The 22,123-nt window shown below is 36.4% G+C and overlaps 1 protein-coding gene across 7 annotated transcripts in view; it reads right to left on the reverse strand.

The window, feature by feature from the left end:
• Positions 1-292: 292 nt before the first annotated feature.
• The window catches only part of Tut4 (terminal uridylyl transferase 4), a 91,948-nt gene continuing 70,117 nt past the window's right edge, over positions 293-22,123 (reverse strand). For 2 of the 7 annotated variants that reach the window (XM_085686392.2, XM_085686386.2), the window contains 10 exons: positions 18,933-19,010; positions 18,574-18,751; positions 18,291-18,338; positions 18,124-18,206; positions 13,405-13,520; positions 11,863-12,050; positions 11,188-11,288; positions 7,246-7,693; positions 2,513-2,671; positions 293-997 (listed from right to left, as the gene is read on the reverse strand). In XM_085686392.2, coding sequence (XP_085542518.1) covers positions 927-997; positions 2,513-2,671; positions 7,246-7,693; positions 11,188-11,288; positions 11,863-12,050; positions 13,405-13,520; positions 18,124-18,206; positions 18,291-18,338; positions 18,574-18,751; positions 18,933-19,010 — 1,470 coding nt within the window. In that variant the 3' untranslated portion in view covers positions 293-926. The remainder of the gene's footprint in view (positions 998-2,512; positions 2,672-7,245; positions 7,694-11,187; positions 11,289-11,862; positions 12,051-13,404; positions 13,521-18,123; positions 18,207-18,290; positions 18,339-18,573; positions 18,752-18,932; positions 19,011-22,123) is intronic. The other 5 variants (XM_085686391.2, XM_085686390.2, XM_085686389.2 and 2 more) reach the window with 5 other exon arrangements.

The following is a 22,123-nucleotide window of genomic DNA, read 5'->3' on the forward strand; positions in this document are numbered from 1 at the left end:
CAACTCACCTATAACCCTAGCCCTCAAAAGATCTACTTCGAGTCAAACTGAGCGTGACATTGCTGCCTTTCTATTTCGCTTAATTGTTCTGCTCTGCAGTTTTCATTTTCAATAAAATGGACATGGCATCTGCTTCTGTCACCTTCATATGATAGTTGTGAAAAATCCAAAATAAAAGACCTTTAAATCTCTAAAACTAACTCTGATTTAGAATAGTCACTTTTAAGTAAAATCTTTCCATTATTACAACATATTCCTATCATCTAAACCAGATGAATTAACCAAATTTGACTCTTGTCAAAAAGATTTATTAACTTAAAATAGAACTTCAAAATACAGACAAAAGCAACTTTCCATTCAAGTTTGAATATATTCAACATACAAGTATGTAAAAGAAAAATTTTTTGAATCTTTGTTGTAATTTTATTTTATTTTTTTTTTTGACCTTTTAAAAAGATTTTGGCACTACAAGATTCTGTAAAGAATAGAAGTGACAAATTTAAAACACATGAAATCCTTCCCTAATCCTTAAGAACAATATATATAAAGTCTGGAGCAACCAAAGTATGAATACAGCTAATAGAAAATAAAGAATGTAATTTTTTAAATTCTCTCTTTATACAATTCATCAAGGTTAAACAAAACATAAAACTCCCTTAAAAATAGGGTAATAAAATAGATGAAATTTGTATCACTTATTTTAGTGATACCAGTAAAAACTATAGTTCATATTTATATACAAATAATACAGTGTTTAAAAACAGTCTTAGAATTTAAATAAGCTATCTAAACATGTGTGAAAATTTTAAATCAGGACCTGATTTGTTTTGCTTTCCTTAAATGTCACTTTTTCTGCTGAGTGTAACTGACACTGAGGTACGGATACCCTTGAGACAGCAGGATTGGCTGGTTGCTGTGGGTTGCCATCACTCTGACACGTTTCCTCTTGGTGGGTGGGGGCAACGCTCTCTACAGCGACGGGCAGCACATCTGTCTGCTGGAAATAACAGACAGCAGGCTGAAAGGCTTGTGCCTACTTACCTCACAGTCCATTAAGATAAACTTGTTACTTGTTACACAGTGCGTTAAAAATTGTTATAATAAAAGAAGAATAACAAAATAATTGGAGGGGAGAGGGGAAAAAAAAGAAGAGGAAAAAACCCACACAGAAAAACTGAAAACTCCTTTTCTAACTGACAGAACTTCCTCAGTTCTACAGCACTGCTCAAGAGATAAATTCAACCATAGTCAAGTTTGTGCCATTCACTCTATACCAGTGGTTCTCAGCCTTCCTAATGCTACAACCCTTTAATATAGTTCCTCGTGTTGTGGTGACCCTCAACCATAAAATTATTTTCATTGCTACTTTAATTTTGCTTTTGTGCTGAATCATAATGTAATGTGTTTTCTGATGGTTCTAGGTAACCCTGTGAAAGTCATCTGACCTCCAAAGCAGGTTAAGAACTGCTGCTCTATGCAAGTATCCAGCAGTTCACAGAGCAGAAAAGTTACTCCCTCTTGAGAGACTACTTTTATTTCCCCAAGATAGGATTTCTCTGGAGCCTGTCCTGGAATTCGCTCTGTAGACCAGGCTGGCTTCAAACTCACAAAGATCCTTCTGTCTCTGCCTCCCAAGTGCTGGGATTAAAGGTGTGCACCACCACTGCCATTGAGACTGATACTTTTGAAGTAAGAAGTTAGATAAAATAGTCTTAGTTCTTAAAATGTATGAATTGCAATCCTTATTACCTCAGTCACAGCTATTATACTATTAATATAGTAATGGAATAGAATTAACTCTAAATTTACTAAGTGAAGTTGAAAACTCCTTTACAGAATTTTTCCGGCTACCTTCCCTATCTAGCATTACCATTTATTTAAATATCATTACCATCCACCTCCTTTTTTCCCTGGTATTCCCCCCCCCCTTTTTTTTTTTGGTGACAGGGGTGGGAAGAGTTCAAGACAGGGTTCTCAGTATAACAGTTCTGACTGACTGTCTTGAACTCTTTTTGTAGACCATCTGGCCTCAAAGTCACTAAGATTCACCTGCCTCTGCCTCCCAAGAGCTGGGATTAAAGACAAGAACCACCACTGCCTGGCTGGTTATTTTCTTTTTTTATGTCACCCAAAATTCATTGACATATGTATTCCCTTAACTGAGAACACATTCCTTCCTTCTAAATTCTAGAGTAATAAATAGTTCTCATATTACAAGCTGGAATTCAGATGCAATCTCTGGTACCTAAACCCTGCCTGGTAGAGGGACTAGGTGACTTCATTCTTCTAAACAATATTTTGTCTCTTTTTTCCATGGTTGGCTCTCCTATTAAATTGTGCATTAATATGGGCAGCTTGGACAATAAATACTGCATATAGTCTAGCATATTCATACAATATGCTCAATAAATATTTACTGAATGCAAATGTTACTCCTAGATTCTGGCCTCCACTGAGATTCCCATTTTAGAATACCCACCCAGGTTGATAACTGATTTGTAAGTACTGTTACCTTGAGCGTAGAAGGGTTTGTTGGGCTGAAATCTTGGATTTCCCTGATGCATGAAGTTTTGATGCAAACCATAAGGCCACGAAGCTGGGACAAGGGGGAAATGGGGACGTGGTGCATGTTCCCATGGAATTGGAGGAGTGAGTCCTCGAAATCGTGGCTCTGCATCCCAACAAGGGAAAAAAAAAAGTATTTTAAAATATTAGTTTACTAATCCAAATATTCCTTCATTCTAGAGACATACTGAGTAACTATCATCAACTATGTATTACACTAATCCTGATACCAAATTTCTTTTAAAGAATCAAGCATTATTATTTGTTCAAATTACTTGTATACACAATATATACAATAATATGTCAGTTATATCAAAGATGGCTAATAGAATGAGAATGTGAGAAGTTTTCTTACCGTCACTAATTAGAATTTTAAAGAACAGACAAAAGTGGCAGAAAGGGCATTTTAGGATGAGAATGTATAAAGGCAAGAAAGTTGGGGAATACAAAACAATCACTGTCAAACTGAGCATGGTGGTGGTGCACACCTTAAATCCCAACACTTGAGGCAGAGGCAAGTGGATCTCTGTGAAGATCGAGGCCATCCTGGTTGACACAAGGAGTTCAGGACAGCCAAGACTACAGAGACCCTATCTCAAAAACAAAAAACAAACCCCTACACATGAAACAACTACCCAACAAACAGGAAGATAAAGAAATGGTCAGGTTGGTGGGGATAAACATCTCAAAGAATCTTAATACATCATGCTACAAAACTTAGGTTTTTACCATTATGATAATGTCAACTAGGTCAGAATTCTAGGACTGAAAAGCTTTTACAAAAAAGTTGAGGTACTGTGGTTTAAAACCTGGGTTTTGGAACCAAACATATGTAAGTTCAAATCACAGTTCTGAAAATTGCTATGACTCCTTTTGCATCCTCAGGTTGTAAATGATGATTGAAAAAAAAAATTAATGGGCTTACACACACTCTGGAAAACAAATAAGAACACGCACATGCACTGGATCTAGGTAAAATGGGTACTTCCTTAACAGTCTGGGCTTGAGTCCAGGAATTCTCAGTGGAAGGGAAAAACAGACTCCTGAAAGGTATCCTCTAACCTCCAAACATGAGGTATAGCATGTGTAAGCCTGCACAGGTGTACACACAGCAAAAAAAAAAAAAAAAAAAGTAAACAGGAGTCATGTTCTTCCTATGGCCAATCTCAACAATGTCTTGTTGGTGTCTTTAAGGTGCATTTTTTTCAAAGTATAATACCTACCCAAACTGGTTGTTTCTAATCGTTTTTCTCATTTAGGTAACAATATATGAGAAAGGAACTGAAAGACACTTCTATCCTTTTGACTCCTGTTAGGAGATATAGAATGGAAAAGCTTGTATTTGCTACAGTTTCATAATCAGTCTTCTTGGGAGGCAATCAGAAAAGGCTGGTTTGCAAAGTTTAGAAAGTCACCGTACAATTAACAGAGCTAAACTTAAGGACTTGGAGTTTGCAAATAACTGAGAATTGGGTATCATCATGGCCAACTAAGAAATGATATTTTAACATAAGATTTTTTTTAAGGATATACTTCAATTTCCCTTGCTCAATTTTCACAGCCAAATGTATAACACTACTATCTCACTAGAGATAATTTCAAAAGTGTCAAGATCCAGGCATGGTAGAACAAGCCTTTAATCCCAACCCTTCAGAGGCAGAACCAAGTGGATTTCTGTGAGTTCCAGAAGAGACAGGGCTACACATAGACTTCATTTCAGACAAGAAAAAAAGAAAAATTACAGTCTTTCACTCTAATAAAATCCTAATCTTCAGACACAATTAGGTAAGTGCTATGGTAAAAATACTTAAGGAAACAAGCAGACAAAAGGTAAAATTCAACTGGAGGAGAAGACTGGCAAGATTCAAAGGCTTCTTGAAGACAGTGACGTAAATTAAAACTTTGGGGGACGGTAGGAGGTATGAAATGGGTATTAAAGGTAATGGAAGACATCCCAGGTAAAAACAACCACTTTAATAACCTGGGTAAGAGACAGTATAGTAATTTCCAAGATGTTTTGCTAATTAGTTCATTATGACTGAAAAAAGATACACCAATGGCTAGTTGAAGAAAGTACTTGTATAAAATTGAACTAATCTATCAAAGGACAAAATATAGGTTCTATCTTTATGACTCACTGACAACCATAGCATATATATAATAAGACTGACAGATACAAGGACTGGCTATACTCTATTTCCTTTGGTCTTAGAAACCAGTACTTCCATCTGCTTATTCTAAACAGGTTAGAGGAGCTTTCTCTAAGAGATAACATACTTTTGGTTTGGAGACAACTCTATGATACAACACTGGCCTATCAAGCATATACACTAGGTTCAATTTTTTTTTTTTTAATAAATGGTTTTTCTATGTAATTCCCTGGAAGTCCTAAACTCCCATTGCAGATCAGGTCTGACCTAAACTCCTTTGCAGACCAGGTTTGACCTTGAGCTCACAGAGATCTGGTGGCCTCTGCATCCTGATACTGGGTTTAAAGGTGTGCACCACCATGTCTAACCATGCAAGTTCAGTTCTTAAAACCACCAAATGGAAAATCTAAACAATACTCCTTTGAAAATTAATAAAAGGAACCAGGTGTGGCAGTGCACACTTTTAATTTCGGAATTCAGGGAGCAGAGGCAGGTCAACCTCTTAATTGAAGGTTGGCCTGGACTACAAAGCGAGCTCCAAAACAGACAGTGCTACCCAGAGAAACCCTGTCTTGCTAGGAAAAAAAAATAATGGGAAAGAACTGACCCAGGTGTCAGTTATTAATCCCAATAGAAGAAAGAGAATCACTTCAAATTAGAAGTCATCCTAATCTACACAATAAATTCTAGGCCAGTGAGGGAAAAAGAGTGTGTGTGTGTGTGTGTGTGTGTGTTGAAACAGCCTCACTGTAATAAGCTCAAGCTACACTAACTGTGCCCAGGCGCATACAGTGCAGTTTATATTTGGAGGAAGTGATAAAACAACTGGCCTTCGTTCCCATTTCTACCATGTGGATCTTGGAAACCAAACTCAGGTCATCTGGCTTAGGTGGCCGAACCTTTACCTGCTTAGCCATCCCACCACCACAAATTCAATTTCAAAAGCAATTCTTTTCTTCAGAGTGTTTTTTGTTTGTTTGTTTGTTTGTTTTTTGAGACAAGGTTTCTCTGTGTAGCTGTCCTGAAACTCGCTCTGTAGACCAGACTGTCCTCTAACTCAGAGAACCACCTGCCTCTGTCTCCCAAGTGCTCTGCATGTGCCACCACTACCTGGCTAAAAGCAGTTTTGATCCCCTGTCTGAGATTTTATTTTAAAACTGTGGTAAGAGGTTAGATTAAAAAGAAAATAGTAAATTACTGGTAACTGATAAGTTTACTGGTGGTATTGCACTCTCTCATTTTGTATATTTGAAATTTCCCACAGCAGTATTTAAGATAAAGATAGTCATCACTGCAGAGCTGAATATAAAATTAGCAAAAACAGCAAATAAACTATTTTAAATAGGCAAGCATAATAACATTTTAGTAATATATTAAGTAATCTTTAGAATTTTCATTATGTCTCAATGTATATTTAAGGTATTAGAAAAAACAACTGTTTATTAATTCTACTAAATGCAGTTATCTTTTGCTTTTTGAATGTATTGTTCCTTAACCAGGTATAGTGGCACATTTTTGTAATCCAAGCAACAAGGAAGCAGAACTGAGGTCATCCTGTAATAAAGAAGGAAGGGGTAGAAAGGGAAAGAGGAAAGCAATGGGGAGGAAGTAGAAAGGGAAAAGGAAGGAAAGAGAACAAACAAAAAGAAGGGAAGAAAGGGGAAACATTCCCTTGAGAAGCCCATGCCACACAGGTATGTCTCACTTTCTACAACTCACACCCACGTTCTTAGGTGTGTGTTACTTTGCTCTGACCGTCTTCCTTCTCCTAATGCTTGTGCTTAAGCCTACATTTTTATTATGCCTCTCCCAATTAAAAGAAAGAGAAGGAAGAAAGAAGGGTATAAATGAGCATAGGTTTAGTAAAAACCAAATCAAACAAACCTCATTAGTTTAATTAAATCCTGAATCTACCACAATCAACTGATGACAGTTAAGTTACTTATTTCTTCAGTTTCATCCCACTTACCCCCGGGGGAGGGGTATCTCACATTGCTCAAACTGGCCTCAAATGCATTATCACATCTGGCTTCCCACATCATTTTGTTCTTTGAGACAGGATTTCATTTAGCCCAGGCTAGTCTTAATAATCCTGAGTGCTGGGATTCCAGTGTACAATACCAAACCCATCGGGTTCTCAATTTTATCATTTATAAAATGAGTACCAATAACACTAACACCAAATAAGGTGAGAGTGAAAGGAAAACAATAAAAAAGAACAATACTTTTAAGTATTATATCATTTAATATTCTCAACACTGTTAGACACTATTCATATCCTTATTGTAGAGATGAAACACATGCATAGAGAGAATGTCAAGACCTTGTAATAAATAACAGACAAAATTTAAGTCTTGACAGTATGTGTCCAAAGCCTATACTGTTTACTTTTATCTAAATTCTATATTCAACCTCTATAAATATAGCTCTTATCTTCCTTTCTTCTCATTGTTACCCAAGGTCCAACCAATAATAGCAACTACTTAACCTTCCCACAACCAAAGATAAAAGAGGAAAAAAGGAAAATTACCCGAATTACCCACTGCACCATTGTTCACCAGGGAATTTGGAGCCACAGTACGAGGCCAATGTCCATCATGAGAAGAGTTAGGGATTGCCATCGGTCTGGCAGCAGGCTGTGCAAAGATGATGCTGGGATCATTCAAGCCAATATTGCTGGGGGCACTGCCAGGTGCAGAGTGGAGCATTGGGCCATGGATGGGCCACGACGGGGCAGGGATCTGGAGGGGGTGCATTGGCAATAATCCCATACTATGCATGGGAGAATACTGAGCTGGTGGTGACTGAGGAAAGTTATACAAGGGCATCTGAACTTGATGAGGGGGCTGGCCTCCCTGTTGGGGTGGGCCAAGCTTAGGCTGGGATCCTGGCTGGGCTGAAGGCGGAGGAATAGCGGATGGCTGGGGAGAATTCTGTGGAAATGGCTGAGGCTGAGGAGAATAAGATGGTGAATCAGACTGCAGGAAAACAGAAAAGACAATTTTAAAAATTAATTTATAAACATCTTAATTTCCTAAAAATGAAGATTAAAATATAATAAGTACAGTTATGTCCTTAAGACAGCATATACAGAACTATGTGATATATATATACACACATATATATATATATATTAACAAATAATAAAATTTCCTATTACATGAAGTTAAAATTATCCCCAAGGTGCTCAAATTCTCTCATATGGGTAATGGTTCATAAGTGCGTCTCTTGCAAAAAGAGAGAACTTAGCATCATTCCCATCATAAACAAAGTATTTCCTTTCTAAACTAGAAACAAACACGTAGATAACGCATGGCACTTTCATACAGTTCTCTGAACAATTGTGTTACTAGGCATTGCTACTAAGTACTTAAAATACAATACTAACTGTATGCCTTCATGAAGCCTAAAGTTTACTGGGCAGGAAAATCAGGAAGCAGAAAAAGATTACACAAGTAATCATAATAGAGCATAATGTATTATTACTATGATTAGACTGGGTTCAGTAGTGTGCTATCTCTGAGCAGGCAGGAGGATAAAATCAGAAGATCCTATGTTCTGGTCAGCCTGGGCTACATACTGAGACTATCCCAAAACAAACAAACAACAACAAACCCTTTCATTTATATTATGTAATAATAAACAAGGAAAAACTACCACTTTTCAAGAAATGTAGAGATCAAGGAATTTCCCAGAAGAAGTAACCTTTAAACTGAGACTAAAGGTAAATAGAAGAAAATCTGGTAAAAGTCAGAGGCTACAAAGAAGGGAAGAGTATTTAGCAGCAGGAATACCATGCCTGAAGGAAGGTCTATGGGCATGGAAAGACTTAACTGTCTAAGGTAACTGAAATCAGAAAGCAGTATAATAGCACAGTACACAGGTAAGAGATTAACGTGTCTGTTGTGGAATAATTTTTTTTAAAAGATTGATTATTTATTATGGATACATATATTCTGTCTGTGTGTATGCATACATGCCAGAAGAGGGCACCAGATCTCATTACAGATGGCTGTGAGCCACCATGTGGTTGCTCGGAACAGAACTCAGGACCTCTGGAAGAGCAGTCAGTGCTCTTCACTTCTGAGTCATCTATCCAGCTCCAGAATCTTTTTGTACACTGTGAAGATGTGTCTTTGCCAAGTTGCCTTCTAATTAGTTTAATAATAAGCTGAAATGACTAATAGTTAGGCAAGAAGAGGGTAGATGGGACTTACAGGGAGAGGAAGAAGAGGAGATGAATCTAGGCATAGGAGAGACGCCAGAGAGAGGAGAGGAAGCAGGAGATGCAAGATGGAAGAGAGATAAAAAACCATGAGACAAAACATAGATTAACATAAATGGGTTGTGATGGGTAATAATTTAAGTTATAGTAGCTACTGGGACAAGCCTAAACTATAGGCTGGACTTTCATAAGTCTCTGTATCATTTTTTGTGAGCTGGCAGTTCAAAGAAGATCTGTCTACATATATCTCAGGCTTAGGAACTAAACAAAAACAAAGCAATGAGAGTTCCTGTGACTTGTATATCCCATAATCCCTACAATTTATAAAAGAGCAGGGCAAAACTGCTGAAAATTTGAACTAAACCAGAATATAATCCATTTGCAGTTAAAAATAATTACTCTGATTTAATAATAATGAAAAAGATAAAAAAAAAAACCCGATGAAACTAATTAAAAGGGTACAATGAAGCTCAGTGTGGTTGCACACTTCTTTAATCCAAGCACTCCAGAGGCAGGGGCAGTTGGGTCTCTGAGTCAAGGTCGGGCTGGTTTACTCAGCAAATTCCAAGACAAACAGAAGCCCTGCCTCAAAAAACAAAACAGAACAACAACAACAAAAAAAAACTGCTACACCTCAGAAGTCCTGAGACTAAAATAGAGGGACAGAATTAAACAAAGGACTGTAAGGATTATTTGTTTATTTATTTGTTTGTTTCTTTATCACTTAAGGTATTTAAGATAGTCTCAGTATATGACCCTACCTGGCCTAGAATTTACCAATGTAGACAAGGCTGGCCTGGAATTCACATAGATCTGCTGGCCCTAGTCTCTCAAGTGAGTACTGATATGTTAAAGGTGTGAATCACAACACCCAAGCAATGATTTCTCAAATTTAAAATATAACACACAGGATGACATTGAACTTCTGATCCTCCTACTTTTTTTTTTTTTTAACCTTCCAAGTGCTAGGATTATAGGTATGTGCCACCGTGCCTGGTTTATACAGTGCTAGGATCAAACCCAGGGCCTTGTGCATGATACGCAAGCAAGCACTCTCCCAACTGAGCTACATTCCCTGCCCTAATTTATGAGTTATTTTTGAAAAGAATGAAGCAATAGAACTTGAAGGAAAGAAAAATGTGAGAGAAAACCGGACTGTAAGATAGACATTAAGGCCATAAATACTAGACAAAGGAGCAAATCTGTATTACTAGAAAGAAACATAACATTCTAGACGCATTAAAGCTGAGTTGTGTAGACACAGTTTCTGTTCCACCTGGCCCCACAGCCATTCATTCCCAAAGAAACATACAGAACCTATTAATTCAGGCTTATTATTAACTAGGTCTTACAACTTAAATTAACCCATAATTCTTGTCTATGTTTAGCCAAGTGGCTTGGCATCTTTCCTCAGTGAGGCATTCTCATCTTGATTCCTCTGTATCTGATGACAACCGGCTCTCTGCCTTTGTTCTTCTCAGAATTATCCTAGTTTGGTTGCCCTGCATATTCTTCCTGCCTGGCTACTGGCCAATCAGAGTTTTATTAAACCATTATGAGTGAAAAGTCTTTACAGAGCACAAGAGCATTACCCCACAGTAGAGTCGCTTTGTTAAACACCAGAAAAACAATGTCCATTAAATTCTTAAAGAAAAGTCAGGTTAGAAAAAAGGTAAATGACAAAATTAGGAGCAACAACAACAAAAAAATAATTAGAGTATAAGTTTATATACACAGAACATGTAGAGTTCAAGTTATCTACTAACCTTAGGCAAGAAACTTAAATCTTCATTCATATAACTAATAATGTAAACTACCTAATGTTTCTATTTGGCTTCAACAATTAATTGGGAAATATAAACACCAAATTCAGGATCTTTGTCCCCTCTCTTTAAGAAGTTCCTAGGATAGCTAGGCAGTAATGGAATACCAACATTTGAGAGGCAGAGGTAGGTGGATCTCTGTGAGGCCAGCCTGGTCAACAGAGACAGTTCCAAGACAGCCAGAGCTACACAAGGAGAAACGCTGTATGGGGGTGGGGGGGGCCTAGTCCTAGGCTCAAAGCATCACACTTCGTTGGCCTCCAGACATTAGGAACTACCAGTAAATGTACTCCACAGTGCCTGGCTACTAGTGCACTTTTACAGCAAGGAAATGAAGTGTAAAAGGCTTCAAAATGAAAAGTTGTGAAGAGTCAGATACAATGACTCTCTTCCTGTCAAACTCATTCAAAGGCAAAATACTTACACATTCTGAAGACTGTCTAGTCCTAATGGACTGGTCACCCTGTTGCTGGGCTGAACCAGCCACCTGCTGAGCATTGACAAGATTGCGGACCAGCTGGGCTGCTGAGAGATGACATCACAGAAAAAAAAATGTCAAAAGATACAGAAAAAGTGGACAGCACATTATACTACATCTATAATATCAATGCTTGAAGCATTGAAATGTAAGGATTTCTGTGAATTCAAGACTTGAACTATACAGTGTGTCTCTTGTTTCCATCTCAGGAATACTGGACTTAAAAGACACTTTTCAATCTCCCATATATAAATTGATTTTTTCTTTTTCTGAAATTTTTTTTTAAATGTCACACTGTAGGGCATCAAACCCAGGACCTGGTACATCGCAGATTTGCACTTCCACTGAGCTAAACCCTCAGCCCAGATCCATTAAAAAGAATATCTGAAGGAAGGTATTATACAACTGTAACTCAAAGGAAGCTGGTGTAGGAAGATCATAAGCTTGGGGTTAGCCTGCATTATATAGCAAAACTCTGTCCCCCAAAACAAAGTATACTAGTACTGGGGCTGTAACTCAGTAGTTACCCATGTCCTTAGCAGGCACAGCAAGCAGCCTTGGTTAGATCACTATCAACAATCAAATAAACATTCGCAACTATTTTTGATCTTTTGTACTTACCTGCCACACTGCTATTCCTCTGGCGGGCCATCTTGACCTCTGGGCATTCCCGGCGTACATGTCCTGCATCTCCACATATGAAACACCTGAGGTCTCGGGAGTCAAGAAGGTCTCGGGAGTCTTTTTCTTCTTCATTTCCTTCCTTCTCTTCTTCACTGTCTTTCTTCTTTAGTCTAAACAGTAAACTGCTGATACCAATAATGTGGAGCCAAGAACTTACAAACTGATGATTCACAAAGAAACTAAGCCATATAGAATGACAAATGAACTAATATATGCAGTTTTATGTTGTTTTTTAAAAGATACTTTCATTTATAACATATTTAAATCATATTTAAGTATTGTAATTATTTTATAACAGTATTTATTTATTTTTGACACTATATATTCCTTCCTGGAACTCATTATGGAGACTCCACTGGCCTCAAAGTCAAAGATCTTCCTGCCTGTACCTTTCAAGTGCTGGGAGTAAAGGGGTATACCACCATGCCCAGCCATACTAAAAAATTTTAATACCAATAAATTTTGTTTTGTTTTGTTTTGTTCTTTGAGATAGGGTTTCTCTGTAGCTTTGGAGCCTGTCCTGGAACTAGCTCTTGTAGACCAGGCTGGCCTTGAACTCACAGAGACCTGCCTGCATCTGCCTCCTGAGTTCTGGGATTAAAGATGTGCACCACCACCACCCAGCCTAATATCAAGTTTTAAAGTTCTAAGATCCTTAGAGATTGATACTTAACTCTACTTCAAAGAAGAAACAAAGGTTTAGAGAAAATAAGCACTTGGCCCAAACTTAAGTAACACTGATAAAAACTAGAGCTCATTCATTTAAAAACTTCCAAATGTTTTATTAAGCCAGATTTGGTAATGAATGTACACATGAATCCGAGAGATCATGACTCACATATAAATCTTTTCTTCCTTTCCCTTTCCCTTTCTCTCTCTCTCTCTCTCTCTCTCTCTCTCTCTCTCTCTCTCTCTCTCTTTAAATTGATGCTGTTTTGAGACAGGGTCTATTCCATAGTTCTGGCTGTCCCTACCTCACTCTCACTAACCTCAAACTCACAGAGATTCTCCTGCCTCTGCCTCCCAGGAACTGAGATTAAAGGTGTGTGCCACCATGCCTAGACCCACAGATATATTTTGAGGTGGTACAGAGAATATGTACTTCTCAATTTACATAATACACAAACACAGTTTAACATGTATCTCCAGGATTCAGCTTATTTACTTATATTAGTGCTTGTGTGACTATGAAGTCTTTCCTTTTTCTTCTTCCTAACAATTCCAAACACATAATGTGTCAATAAACATTTCTATAAAAAAAAGAATGAGTGAAAATCAAATGATATAAGGTACCACTAAACATAAACATCACATTACAAAATTCCACTCAAATGAAATTTGACCCAACTGAAAACCTTGAGCTTAAAATTTTAATTTATGAAAATTTAATTTTCATAGTTAGAGCACTTCTGAATAAAAGTATAAATATAAATTAGCCTTACATTTATCTATAAAATTGATAGAAAATTGTTTGCCAACCTTTTCCTTTTGGGACAGTCTTTCATGTAGTGACCTATTTTTCCACATACACGGCAACAACGATCATTAGGAGCCAGTTCTCCATCTGTTAATACTCTTGAATCAAAGAAGTACTCCTGAGGAAATAATATAATTTTACTATCTAAAAAAAATATAAAACTTCCCAAATACAAAGGAAATCAATTTGTCAAAAAAATTAAGGTTAACAAATATTTAACTGTAACTGAAACAACAGGTAAGAAAATAAAGTTCAGAATTATTGTATCACAGGTGGTAACAGTACTAAGTACTTTATAGTCACCAAATTATACAGTAAAATGCAGAGAGGCTACAGATTAAGTGAAATCTCAAAAAAAAAAAACACCACAATTTTCCATTTCAATTTATAGACAAAGAAACTGCAGTTCAGAGAATTCAAATTGTTTGTACATGGTAATGAAGTTGGCTAAATCTCATATACAGGATTTAAGGTTTTATCTGTAGTGACTGCAAAACTCATGCTTTTTGTTACATCAGGCTGCTCCTACAAAGGTTTTATGTACAGAAATAATTTAGCTTATTTAAAAAGTAAATGGATTTGAAATTAAACAAAACAAAACAAAAAACCCACATATATGGGTATTCAACTTTGAGTTTACATAGACTGTGTACATGCAGGGACCCAGGAGGCCAGAAGACGGCATCAGATCTGTTGAAACTGGAGCTACAGGTGGCTGCAAGCTGCCCATGTGGGAGCTAAGAACTAAAAGTGCTCTCAACCACTGAGCCATCTTTCTAACTATGCAATTAGCTTTTAAAGAATAAGTAATGTTTACTATATAACGTGAAATGTACCTTGAAAGGGTCAGAAAACATTTTCCAACTCTTACAATTAAGTTCATGTCTCTTCAATGCTAAATTATACTATACTGATACTTCTATACTAACACCTTGCTTACCAGTCTTAGTGCTATTCTATCAATAGCATACATCTGGAAGCCAAGAGAACAAATCTGCTGCCTATATAAAACCATGTAAAAATCTGGGATAAAATTATGAGAAACCCAAATAGAATGGTAATAAAAATAATTAAACAAAATAAACAATGGTGAGTGTAGAAAAACTGAAAACCATACCTGTTTCTGATAGGATTATAAATAGCACAGCTATGCAAAAAAAAAAACAAAACAAAAAACCCACAAAAGCACACACACACAAGAATACTGAAACAGATCAATAATTCCACTTTTTGGTATAATCTAATAAAAACAAACATTAATGAAACAAAGACTTAACACATATATTCATAAAAGCACTGCTCACAATAGCTAATACATAGAAGCAAACCAATTAAACAACTAAATGAATAAATATGGCATATTTATATAGTAGAATATTATTCACTCAAAAAGAAATGAAGTACTGACATATCCTACATCATGGATGAACTATGTCTAGTAAAGTATGTCAAGTGAAAGAAGCCAGGACCCCCCCCCCCCCCAAACAAAAAGTATGATTCTAAATGAAGAAGAACAAAAAGTAAAATCTGTAAAAAGAAGGCTAGGAGACTAAGAATGGGAAAGAGGGGCTTTTTTTAAGCCCCTCAAAGTCTCAGGAGTTCTTTCTCCTTTCCTTAAGAAATCTGTGCTCCCTCTTCTGTAAAAAAGAGAGTGTGTGTCTGTGAAAGAGGGGTGGGGAACTGGAGCATGAACTCTAATTATTCTTAATAAAAACCCAGAGTCAGATATTAGGTGATGAAAGCCAAGAAATCAGAGAAGCAGAGTGGCCAGCCACTAGACAGACCCTTTAACCTCTACCTATGCTCAAACCAAAGGGGCGACCCTGTTCTCAGACTGCACCTCCAGATTGCACTAAGCTCTTGTCTCCTCCCGCTTTATACTCCTCTCTCCACACAGTGCTCTCTACCTCCTTAGTGCTGGGATTAGAGGCAAACTTGTACCTTTGTACTGGGACTAAAGGTGTGAGCCAACACAGCTTGGCTCTGCTTCTCTTTGAGACTGGATCAATCTAGTGTAGCCAGGGTGACCTTGAACTCAGAGATCTGTACCTTTGTCTCTAGGGTCCTGGGATCAAAGGTGTGTGCCACCACTACCTGACCTCTAGTAGCTTAGCTCTGCACTCTGAACTTCAGGTAAGCTTTATTTGTTAAAACATAAACAAAATATCACTATAAGACAGGACGAGAAAGATTGACTCTACAGTTCAGAGCAATTGCTACTCTTGCAGAAGACCCAAACTCAATCCCAAGAATTCACATCAAGCAGCTCACAACTATCTTCATCTCCAGTTGCAAGTAGATCTGATACTTCTGTGTACTCAGGTGCACATTCCCAGGCACCAACTCACACGCATGCAAATAATTAAATATAATTAAAACACAAAATAAATCTCAAAAAACCCTCAGATATAAAAATAATAAAATTTTGGTAATATGACTACCAAATATTCTGAATAACTAAAAGCTCTGAATTATAATTTTTTACCTCAACAAAACTGTTTAAGATAGATGTACATGGAAGCAGGTAGCCAAATGGCAGGAAGGGAATCTTTAGAAAATAAATAAAGAAGCCTAAAGTGTAAACATGCTTAGAATGGACACAGAAGTAAACTCAGGCAGACTTAAGAAGCCACAGGACTGAGGCCTGTAAGTCATTGCCACATCCAAGTGCTAAGATTCTAGGCATGTTCTACTATGTATAGCTATAGTTCTATTTTCTATCAAAACAACAATAACAAAGTCCTTTCTCATTTTAACAGTTGCTTAAGGCAGAAACAGACACCATTCTGTTCTTCTTTATCCATCACTTCTAATTAATCATCAAGCAGTGGTCATTCTATTCCTGAATAATCTTTAAAGTGAATTGATTTTGAGATTTGCAAAACTCAAATACTTTAAGGAGTTTAGGAGGTGGCCAAAGATGAAATGTAATAAAAGAATTTACATAATGGAAAATCAAGATTTTGCAAAAATTCATAAACCTAAAATCAAAATTCCAGTAATATAATTTATACAATTTAAGTTCACTAAGAAAAATATAATTTTTTGAGTGTGTATGTGAAGAAAGTAATTCATTTAATTAAGATTAAAAGTCGGTGTTCCCGATCAAAATCCAAGGCAAATATTCATTTGTAATCCATTTCCAACGAGAACAAGAAGGAAGAAAGGAAAAGAAAAGAACTAAGAAATAACGAAGTGGGTCAAAGTATAGGACGACTTAGTGAGTTTTGAGTAAACAAAATTTAAAATGTTTTAACAACAAAAAGACTTATTTATGTATGTATGATCACAATGCATATGCCTGGTGCCCATAGAGGCCACAAGAGTGTGTAAGATCCTGTGGGACTAACTATAGTTACAGAGAATCGTGAACCAATATGCGTACTGGGAATAGAACTCAGATCCTCTACAGGAGCTATTAGATACTGACCCATCTCTCCAGCCCCTTGAAATACATTTTATAGAATGAGAGGTTACAAGCAACTAAAAATATAATAAGACTAACAAATTGTACTGGAAGTCCAGTTAAGGGCAGCAAGTATTTATTTATAGTTAGTTGTACTATACACTCAAAATTGACTAGAGTTATGGCTTTTTTCTCATTAGTGCTATTCAAGCAGAGAGACAGATGATAGCTGTAGTTTAAGGTTGAACATATATTGATACAGAAAGACAGTAGGCACAATAGAATAAGGAAAAGTATAAACCAGAAAGTAGACAGGGTCAAATGGGAAAAGAAAATACAGACAGAAGACAACTAATAGATAAGAAAGTAGGCTAATATTATATAGTAGAGGACCAAATAGTAGGAAAAAAAAAAAGCAGGAATATTTGAGTGAGTGAGTGAGTGAGTGAGAAAGATGAAAAAGTAGAAAATATACTTTTATCTCTATGGTGTGTGTTGGCTTTTTAAGATTTGATGTAGCCTACACTGGCCTCATATCCACCAAGCTGGCCTTGATTCCCATCTCTCCCTCACAAGGGTTGTAATTACAACTGTGAGTCACCAAGTTCAGCATACTTTTATCTCTCTGCACATTCCTGTAAGGATGCAGCATATTTAGCAGTGAAAAGGATATTAAGTATAAACATGAAGGACAATGAATAGTTCCTATAAGTTATAACACTGATATAATAAAGATAAATGTCCAAAAGAAAATAAGTGACTTAGTTATGAAATATCATAGACTAAAAATTTAAATAGAATAAAAAGATGAAAAAAATGATTAGGAGGCTCAAAGGCTCCTCTTTCTAGGCATCAAAATAACATTTGGTTTTAATACTAAATGAAATACTAAAAAAATAAGATTCTTATATCTGCATAGACGGGACTAGTTGCAATATATTAAAATATATATAGCTTTACTCATTCCAGTTTTTTTTCCCCTCTTAAAAGTCTTTTCCTCTAAAACTGAAACCTCCTCTGGTCTCCTAACCAATAGGAAGCAAGCAATAGCTGAGTGAACCCAAACAACAGTGTGTAACAAACACAACCCAGGTCAGAAAGAGGAAAGCCACCTCTGCAGCCTAGCCCTGTTCTACAGCAGAGTCTGAGCAGGAGCCCCAGTACTTCGGATCTGTCTTTTCTGGATTTTAGGATGGGGAAATCTACATCTGAGATTTTGCACCCTTTCACTTTGCCATCTGTAAAAACCTCAATGACAATGAAATTCTATAAGAAAACAAGAAAAGAATGAAAATTCCAAGTAACATAAACTTACAGCTTCTCTGCCAATGAGTGGATAAAAGGGAGTACCAAAAAGTTTCCTTCCATTGATAAACGCCTTCATAATAAAATTGGTCACTGTAAGGAAAGAAGATAATAAAAAATGCAGACTTTACTATGTCAGAACTTTTAAAGCACATATTCTCTATATTTAAAACTTACTTTTTCTAGAAACACCAGCACCAAGGTTATGATTCAAGTCAAAAGGATCTAGAAAAGAAACATTTGTCAATTAATTTTAAGTACTATCTCATAAAGTGGGCGCTGCAGCAATAGGAGTCTAACTCTATATATTTTCAAATTAGTCAAGCCAGTGAATTATTCTTTTAAAATTATTAAGTGACAGAAACAAGAGGCTTACTCTTTTATATCAGTTTTCCTTGCTAATTTTTCATGTGGTTCTTAAATTTTAAAAAATGTATCAAAAATTAACAAAAATAATCACCTTCAATTGCAATGCATTTAGATGTCCACTGCTTTTCAAAAGTGGTCAACAGCTTTTTCTGCCGAATACTGATTACATACTCCTTGAAATCAAACTCTTCAGTATAAAAGCGAAGTAGTCCTAACCAAAGCTCTCCTAGTGATTCTGTGTTCTTTCCAAGAGAAGGTAAACGCTTTTTCTTCAGTTAAGAAAAGGGGGAGGAGAAAAAAGATGGAAGAAGAGAGTAAGAGAGGGAAAAAAAAACAGAGAAATAGGTATATTATCAAAAATACAGAAATTAAAAACAAGTAAAATTATTAAACCATGCAAATCTTAATATCAGTAATCATTCTATAATATAAAAATTAAACAAAAATTACCAGTTCTTCTGTTTTATCAAAGAAGAAAGCATTCCATCCATCAACCATTCTCTGTGGAATCTGTTTTCCATCAAAGATCTGTATAAAAAATGTTATAATTAAATTTCAAGTTATCCAACACAAATACCTACAAGCCTTCATATCATTTTAGAATTTACCTGCAGGAAACATTAATGAATTATTTCCCAAGGAAAAACACTAGGATGTGATACCAAGTAGTTAATTAATGAGACTATACCAAAAACCAAGCTGAGAAATTATGTCTTAAGAATATCAGACACTTCAAACAAACAATATTGATGCTACCTGTGTGGCCTATCTAAATACATCCAGCGCATGATTAAGGAAGATCAAAGTAGAGAAAATAAAAAATGTGCTTAAATAAAGGATTATAAATGTAGATATGCAGTAGATAATACTTATTATATTCCCAAAGGAATCAGTTTCACTGATCCCTAGTACATTTAATCAGTTACTAATATCACATAAGATAGAAATGTGCTTAGGTATCAGATTATGTTTAATGAAAAATTAGATAGCTTTCCCTGACGTCTTTATAAACAAATTATGAATTCTTCTTATTAAGTTGCACAGTCTGGCCTCAAACTTGAAATCCTCCTGCTTCAGTCACCAGAGCAGCTGATAATGTGTCACTATGTCTGACTAAGAAATACTATTTTCTAAGAAAAAAAGATCCACTAAAAAGTGATCATTTTAGATACAATTGGCTTCCACAAGTAATTTTGTGGTTTGTTTTTCTTTTTCTGAGACAGGGTTCAGGCTAGTCTCTAATCTGTTATGTAGCCAGCGATAACATAGAACTTCTGATCTTCTTGCCTCTAGCTTCTGAGTATTGAGATTATAGACATATGTCAAAATGGTTAGTTTATACAATACTAGGGATCAAACCTAGGGCTTTATGTATGCTAAACAAGCATGCTACAACTCTGCTACACACCTAGCCCCTGTGACTTGCTTTTCTAAAAGAGGTTTAATACAATGACTGAATAAAATAGAAAGGTAAACAATACTGCTTCAAAGTTAGCAAAATTATTTTCTATTATCAGGTCTATATACAGATTCTGGTCAAGATAATTACCAGTAAAGATAAAAGATTACATTAACTACATAAGTAGTTTATAAATTGACTTTTTAAAAAGGATTTATTTTGCATTTACTAAAGTGGATGTGTGTGTGTGCACAAGTGAGTGGAGGTGACCAAGGAAGCTGAAGGCATCAGATCTCCTGTAGCTGAAGTTACAGGAGGCTGTAAAAGCTGCCCAAAGGGGTACTCAGAATTGAATTTAGGTCCTCTGCAAGAGCAGTAAGCAACCTTAACTGCTTATGCCATTTTTATAGTCCCCGAATTTACTTAGATTTTTAAAATTTATTTTTATTTTAGGTGTGTGTCTTGGTTACACGTGTCTATCAACCATATATTTGCCCAGTGTACAAGAGAACCAGAAGGATGTCTGACCACTCTCTCTTGGAACTGGAGTTATAGGCAGTTGTTAATTGCCATATAGGTGATGGAAATTGAACCTAGGTTCTCTAGAAGAGGAACTAGACCTCTTAACCACTGAGTCATATTTCCACACCCTCCCCCCAATTTTACTTTTTAAAAAAAATTACATTTATCTACTGTGCATGTGTTTGCCCACATGCAAAAGCACACGGCATGACACACATCACATAGGTGGACAGAAGACAACTTGCTCCTAGAGGTTAGTTATCTTCTTCCACCACACAGAGTTCCAGAGATAGAACTCAGGTCGTCAGGGTTGAGGACAAGGGCCTTTATCTGCTAAGACATCCTGCCGGGCTCCCTAAAAATGCAACCTTCTTGAAAACTGACATGTGAAACAAATAAAAAGTAGAAGTGTCTTACTAATTTTAATACTTATTTGTTTTTATTTGTTTATGTATGTACTGTGTTGTTGTTTTTTCTTTTTTCAGACAGGGGCTGTCTATGTAGCTCTGTATGGCCTAGAACAGGCTGTACTTGAACTCAGAGATCTGCCTTGCCTGCCTCTGCCTTCTACTGCTCGGATTTAAAGTGTATGCCCACTACCCCTGCAGTCAGCCAAGGGGCAGAACTGTTTTAAACATAAACACAGCTTTTCTTTTCCCGTCTTCACCTCTCCCAACATACATACAGTAATGAGTACAAAATATAACGAAGCAAAAGTGTTTCAAATCACTTGATTAGTTAATCCTTGTGACCCTTAGCAAGTGGTTTGCTCATGTCTGGCCTCTCAGATTTCATTCTCATTGTTTAAATTCTTTATGGTCAAAGAGTTATAGCCTATGTGTGAAACACAAAACCTCATTAAACCAAAGCTTACTATATACAAATTGTTGACTAAATACATTCTCTATATTAAGTATCAAGTTTACAAAAATTAAGCTAAGTAAGCAGCTTCAGAATACTTAATCTATAATTTAGACAAATACTGTCACTCAAAATTGTTTAGTGTACGTTCTGGTATTTCATAAAACGAAAGAAAGCAAAGACTTGGGGACTGGAGAGAAGGCTCAGTTGGTGAAGCACATGCCTCTCAGAACCCACATAAAAAGCAGGGCATGATAACCTGCAACCCTAGTGAGGGAATGACAGGATGCAGATACGACAGTGAGTCTGCAGTTGGAGTTGTAGACCAGTGGTAGAGTATTTGCCCAACAAGTGCAAGACCCTGGGTTCACGCTCTCGAAAGAGTGAAAGATTAAGAGGCTGAAGTATAAATTCTATCATTAAAGATTTAGATGTTAGGGATATAGTTCAATGGTTGATATAGCTTGCTTAGGATGTAGGAGACATAAGTTAAATCCCAAGTACCAAAAAAAATCAAAATCATACTTGTTTAAGAAACTTGAACATTCCCATGTCTACTTTCATATTATAATAGTTATGACCTAAGGCTTAAATATTTGGCCTATTGGCATTAAGTACATTCACAGTGCTGAGCTATCATCAGCCATTTAGTCTTTTTTTCTTTTGCTTACAAAACAATTCTGTATGTGTTAAATTGTTATTTTCCATGCATCCCTCTCCCAGCTGCTGGCAACTACCATCCACCATTCTACTTTGTGAACTTATGAGTTTGATTATTCTAGGTACCTAATTGGAATCAAATACTATGTCTCTTTATTAACTGGCTTACCTCATTTGGCATAATGTCCTCAAGGTTCTT

The sequence above is a fragment of the Myodes glareolus genome, chromosome 3, assembly GCF_982192425.1.
Source record: "Myodes glareolus chromosome 3, mMyoGla1.1, whole genome shotgun sequence".
NCBI classification, from domain to species: domain Eukaryota; kingdom Metazoa; phylum Chordata; class Mammalia; order Rodentia; family Cricetidae; genus Myodes; species Myodes glareolus.